At 46.0% G+C, this 6,275-nt stretch overlaps 1 protein-coding gene across 1 annotated transcript in view; it reads left to right on the top strand.

Moving 5' to 3' along the window:
• Window positions 1-557: 557 nt before the first annotated feature.
• The window catches only part of CDKL2 (cyclin dependent kinase like 2), a gene marked incomplete at its 5' end in the record, with an annotated part of 7,129 nt that continues 1,411 nt past the window's right edge, over window positions 558-6,275 (top strand). The window contains 8 exons of the mRNA XM_010164712.1: window positions 558-752; window positions 1,377-1,555; window positions 2,428-2,540; window positions 2,862-3,001; window positions 3,825-3,913; window positions 4,429-4,555; window positions 5,021-5,295; window positions 5,737-5,827. Coding sequence (XP_010163014.1) covers window positions 558-752; window positions 1,377-1,555; window positions 2,428-2,540; window positions 2,862-3,001; window positions 3,825-3,913; window positions 4,429-4,555; window positions 5,021-5,295; window positions 5,737-5,827 — 1,209 coding nt within the window. The remainder of the gene's footprint in view (window positions 753-1,376; window positions 1,556-2,427; window positions 2,541-2,861; window positions 3,002-3,824; window positions 3,914-4,428; window positions 4,556-5,020; window positions 5,296-5,736; window positions 5,828-6,275) is intronic.

The following is a 6,275-nucleotide window of genomic DNA, read 5'->3' as shown; positions in this document are numbered from 1 at the left end:
CAAGCTGCTACAAACCCTTATGCTTTATCTTTCTCCCTAGCTTGGGGCCCTCTGGATTTTCCTTTGCCATGGCAAGTCTCTGTGGGAGATGCTGTTAGGTGCCTGCTGTCCCCCACATGCCAACCACGTGCTCCTCTGGAATTCTTACTTACTTCCTCAAGATTTCTCTCACGTGGAACATCAGCTTGCTCTAAAGCTTGTCAGGATCGGGGCATGAGTTAGTGTCACCCTTTATGTGAGGAGAGTATTGTGAGAAGCAGGAAGAAATGGTGTCAGTCGGTGTTTTATATATTTTTAGGTTGCAAAGCAGGTGTCTGCATACATGAGGCAGTAGAAATCCTCCAGATAATGTTAAAAAAACTAAAATAAACTTGGCAAAATAAAACCTATTCTAAAATATCAATGAGGTGATTTTAAGAGTAAATGAAGGTGTGTGCTGTGACGAGAAGAGCATTCCAGGGTAGTGCACCAGCTGGGTTGCAGCTAAAAGTATCTAGGTGTTGTTTATCCGTTATACGCTGTCCAGCTCTCACTAATTATTTCCTGTTTGCTAACAGCAACTCAGGCATGAGAATCTGGTGAACCTGCTGGAAGTGTATAAGAAGAAGAAACGGTGGTATCTGGTGTTTGAATTTGTGGATCACACGGTGCTGGATGACCTCGAGGCGTTTCCAAACGGACTGGACTACAGCAGGGTTCGGAAATACTTGTTTCAGATCATGAGAGGAATCGCCTTTTGTCACAGCCATAACGTGAGTATGTGCAAGAAGCCAGCTCTGTGGTTAACTCTGAATGAATAGATACAGCAGCATAGATTTATTGTATACACCTATAAGCATATAGCTTTTGTTCTCAACTGATTTCTAACAGGCTTGCCAATTTAATCCTCGCTGTGTATCTATATCTGTAAACACACACTCATTTGTTTCTTTATTCTTACGTTTGGGAAAGAGAGTCTCGTACCAATTTTGAAAATACTCCTCACATTTAACTGCAGGACGTGCCCATGGCCCTTTCAGTACTTAGAGCTTTTAAGGCCGGATGGTGGTCACAGCCAGATTTTCAAGCATAATAAGTTATGCCTGTTAAAATACCTGTACTAAATACACCTGCAGAACATGTGCGGCGAGATACGTAAAGGCTTCTGCCGGCAAGAATTAGAGGTTCTGCGTTTACCTGTGCACTTGGGTCAGCACTTATTCATTGACTGTGAGCACATACCTGTCTTTTACACACTCCATATGTTTCCCCTGCCTGCCAAAAGGTAATTTTGCAGCTGGCTGTGAGAAAGCTACTGTTTTTGGTGAGCCAATCGATTGTGGTCTCTATGTAGAAGTGAGGAACTTACTTGTTTTGACTTGCTTTTCTGTGTGCAGATAATACATCGGGATATTAAGCCAGAGAACATCCTAGTTTCCCAGTCGGGAGTTGTAAAACTGTGTGACTTTGGCTTTGCCCGTACCTTGGCCGCTTCTGGGGAAGCTTACACGGACTACGTGGCAACCCGATGGTACAGAGCCCCAGAGCTGCTGGTGGGAGACACCAAGTATGGCAAGTAAGATTGGCACGTGAGGCTGCAGAGGGCTTGTGGGGTGGATGAAGCAGGCTGCTCTGGTTTTTGGGGAGGCAGGAGGCTACTGCTTGGCAAATGGGTTAAAGGGATGCTGTTGAGCATTCCCTGGTTATTCACCTGTAGATGTTTAAGCCTTCCTCTCCTCTCTCCCGCTCAGCAGATGGCTTTCATGGCTCAAAAGGCAGCAAGAGCTCTTGGTATGCCTGGGCTGTTGTCTGTAGAAGCTTTTCAGTTGCCAGTGCGAGTACTGGGGGAGGCTATGATAGACCTCCCTCCTGTGCAGTTGGAGTCATGGAGGGAAGGTAGAAAAGGCTCTCCAAACAATTCTAGACAGATGTTTCAGGAGGGAGGAGGTGGGATGAATAAGATGTTTTTAACCAGGATCCCCAGTGCAGCAAAACCAGGTCAGAACTTAACTGGTGTTATTCACAGGTCTGTTAGTACAATTGTGCAGGTTTATGTATGTCCCTCAGGTACATAAACTTGTCAGAAAACATACCTGAAGAGCAGATGCCTGCAGAAAGAAGAGCTGCTTACCTTCGTGGTCTCTAAAGTGCAAGATTCTACTGATGGGTTATGTTGTATTAGGAACTTAAAGGCCTTGGGTTTTGGGACATGATTTTCCATCTGTCAGGCTACTGCTAGCATCTGCCTGCTTCAGGAGATGAATCCTTGCCATTCATCAGAGCACTTGGAAGCTTGGAAAACAACTGTCTTGCTATTTAGGGGGGCAGAGCTGCCCTCAGGGCTTGTAACCTGCTGAAGGCCTGCTGTGTGCTGGCCTGGCTCAACCTTTAGATCAAAGAGAAGAGTGGAGCTGCGCTGAGCTGGGGTGTTGGTTTTTTTTTCCTCAGGGCTGTGGACGTGTGGGCTGTTGGCTCTCTGATAACAGAAATGCTTACAGGAGAGCCCCTCTTCCCTGGAGATTCAGACATTGACCAGCTCTACCATATCACCAAGTGCCTGGGTAAGAACAGCTTGTTGGGCTCCTCGTGCCTGCTTAGTAACGAAGGGGTCAGATAGACGTTGTTGGGGGGGAGTAGGGTGTGGGGAGAAAGGCTGTGGTGTGTGCTGAGCTATTTCTGGGAGCGTGTACCCTCAGTGCCTTTTACAGAGGGGGAGCTGGGAGCTTGTGAGTACAACATCAATTCATGGCACACAGGTTGAAAGAGAACGGCTCAGACTGCAGCCCTTACAGTAGTGCTGGCCCAGTCGTTCAGCCTCTTAAATGTTTCACGGGACCGTTCTGCATTTCTTCCGTGGGGTTGCTTTGTTTGTGTGATTCCAGGTAATTTAATTCCAAGACACCAAGAGTTATTCTATAAAAATCCCCTCTTTGCTGGCATGAGGTTGCCTGAAGTGAAGGAGGCCGAATCTCTGGACAAACGGTATCCCAAGCTCTCTGCCGCAGCGCTAGATTTAGCCAAGGTAATCAACTGATCACTTACTGTGAACGTTTCTCTGTCTACTTGTCCTTCACTTTGGGGAGCTGAATACAGCCTACAGAAAGGGCTGGGGCTGTTAAACTGGCTTTCTCTCAACTACCCATGCAATGACCAACTGCTTGGGTTGGTAGCTTAGTGAGGACTGCAAGGATACGACAGCTACCGACCTGGGTGATGGGGCAGACTCAGCCCTGTCATGTCCAGAGCCAGAATGGTCACTGCATGTCCTCCAGGGAGGATGTGTAGCATATGGTGCCCCACTGATTTAAGTTCACCGAGGTGATTTGAAAGGTGATTTGAAAGGTGAAGAAGGGCTTGTGTGTTCAAAGTGTTTCCCCTGCACCTCACAGCAGCAGTTGATCTTTTGAAAGATCTCTCAACAAGCATTGTCCCTCCTCTGCTACCTAAGTGGATGCTTTGCAGATAATCCACAGCCCCTTACTTGCTAGCAGGGCTGTGTGGATTATCGTGTTCTCTGCCAACCTTCTCTCTACCTGCTTGTGGAGGCACTGGGAGCAGGTAGGCTTGGATGGCATCCAGTTGTGTCCCTGGCACTTGGAGCTGCGTGTCCACTGTGGGAGTTAAGCCTACAACTTTGTGACAGATTCTGAAGCGTGCTTCCAGGGAGTGCTTTTTGTGCTTTCACACAGTAGTCTGGAACACCAAGATGTAGGGTAACTGAAACAACTTGTGAAATGCCTAATCAAAGCAGACCAAACAAATCTGAAGACAAGGGAGGTTTACTGAGAGAGCTGTGATTTCATGTCTAATGTCTTTGCCTTCTCCTGTTTACGTTGGTTTGACAGAAGTGCTTGCAGATTGATCCAGACAAAAGACCATCCTGTGCTGAGCTCTTGGAGGGCGATTTCTTTAACAAGGATGGATTTGCTGAAAGGTAAACAGTTCATTTCTTGCTCAGAGCAGGCTAATATTAGAAGGAAGTTAAGCAGTTGCCCTTGAAGATGGCATGCTGGGTTTGCAGAGCTGACAGCCACTGAATGTCTTGGGTTTGTTTGGGTTTAGCCTTCCTGGAAATAAGAGAACTGTTGCAAGGGAACACATCGCAGCGGCACGTTTGCCTCAGCACCTTGTCACGACGTTAATTCATCAGCGTGCACGCTCGGTGTCACACCGTATTGTGTAGTGTAGTCTGACACTGTGTCCCCTCTCTGCGTCTGCACCAGACTGGGACACAAACACCTTGATTGCTGTAATGTGCAAAGCGTGTGCTTATGAGAGTTTATTTATTTTAATGGGTACATTACATTTGGCTGGCTTCTCCTTAGCTGAAAAGGCATGGTTTGTTTGATGACTTAAAAGGTTATAGGAGCCTGGGCTGAACACCAATTGATGATGACATTAACAGAAGCCTCCCTTTTTCCCCCCCCTCCCTCCTTATATGGAATGTAGATTTGCTCAGGAGCTTAAATTAAAGATTCAGAAAGATGCCAGAGACCAGCTATTACAAAAAAAGTCAAAAATCAGCAAAAGGGACAAAGATGATGTTTTAGAAGAAAGAAAAATGCTTGGTGTCCAGGTTGGTCCATCTTTGTTTTCCAAACCTGTATTTATTTTTTTTTGGTCATGTTTTAGAATCACATATATCTAAGTATGTGCAGCAGTTTAAGTTCATAGCAAAAAATATAAGCATAACTGTCCATTTAAAAAAAAAAAAAGACTAGATAAGTTCCAGAGAAGCAGTTCAGCTCGGTTCTTATTTCACTTCTTTGGAAGTGCCGCAGGATATGGCTGTTCTTCCTCCATCACTTCCAATCCCATTCTCAGGTGACTTATTTACAGAGGGTGTTGGAACCCTGACAAGTTTCTTCCCATTTCATGTAAAACAGAGGTTGTCTACTAAAAACACTTCCATCTCCATCAGATCTTTGCAGAATCATGCAGGTTTTAAGGTTTTGACTTTTTTTTTTCCCCATGTGTGCTGCTCTAAGCTGCTTTTTAAACATCACTGTAAGAGAAAGACGATGCTTGTCTTCCCAAACAGGATTTCAGCATTGACCTGAAGAGCAGAGATGCAAAGCTATTAAAGACAAAACACTCTAAAGGTGGTGCAGAGAAAGCAGACCTGTCCTCCAACCTGAGCTCCCTCTATGACAGTGCCATCAACCCGTTTAAAATCAGCCCTCAAACCAACCTAAAAGATTCCAGCGGCAGCTTGGACTATGCCAAGAACGCAGGCATAGTTATCCCTCCCATCAGCCAGAACTTTTCTCCCACTACGGTTGGGATGGGTCCTGTGCCTGGAAACCTTAACTACAGGTATGGGAGCAGAGCTTGAAGAGCTTGTATCCATCGTTGCCGAGGGACTGTGGTATCCTGAGAGAGGTTCAGGATGGTGTGGGAACGTGAGGTGTGTGTTTGGGACAGGCTGGGAACAGCTCCTGGGTGGCAGATTGTGTGTGGGTCAGAAAGCCTGGCTGCCCCTCGAGCGGCTGCGCAGGGTCCCCGTGTTTCTGTGTTTGACAAGGTGCTGCTGGACAGCAGCAGTGTGCCAGGGGCTCTAACTCTGGCCTTTCTTTGACTCGTGGCTTGTCCTTTGGACCAGACTTCTCTGTCAACTGAGCTCACGAAGGATGTTCTCCCTGTGAGCCTTCTTTCTAAGCATTTAATGACAATGTTTCTGGGTGTCTTGCATTTGTTGCTTTTATATTCACCGTGTTACCCCAGTTAATACAAAGTTTGGGGCATTTTCTATTACAGAGTTGATGAAAAGAGTAAAAAATACTTGAACCCGTTCCTAAAGCAGCGGAAGCATTCTCCAGGGGGCCATTACAGTGTGAGCCTGACATCGGTAAGTCATGTTTCCCCCTTGGCAAAGCAAAAATAAATTCTGATCTCCAGTATGTGTTCTTGTCAAGAATCCCATCTGCTGCAGCCTTCACCATAACTCCCAACTAGAAATATTATTTTCTTTACCCCTTTTTTCCTATGGATTTGCCTTTGCTAATAGTCATCTTATAGGAGACTTGTTTTATGTCAGTGGACAATTTTCAGGGAGGGGAGCAGTCCGACACAGGATATCTGTGAGACGTGGAATATTTCCATGGCCTCCTGCCTGGACAGGAAAAATAGGACCATATGTGCTGTGCTACTGAAGCAGAATTTAGGATTTGGATTTAACGTGGTCAGGGCCTTCTTTAGTCATGTCATAAACGAATGAAAAATTGATAATGAAAACAAGTGAAAGGAAAAGCTTTCCACTGCACTCGCTACTCGGGCGATGTTCTTTCCATGCCAGC

This window comes from Antrostomus carolinensis, unplaced genomic scaffold (assembly GCF_000700745.2).
Source record: "Antrostomus carolinensis isolate BGI_N321 unplaced genomic scaffold, ASM70074v2 scaffold39843, whole genome shotgun sequence".
NCBI lineage: Eukaryota > Metazoa > Chordata > Aves > Caprimulgiformes > Caprimulgidae > Antrostomus > Antrostomus carolinensis.
The sequence above is the reverse complement of the archived record's forward strand: the minus strand, read 5'-3'. Positions and strand labels throughout refer to the sequence as shown.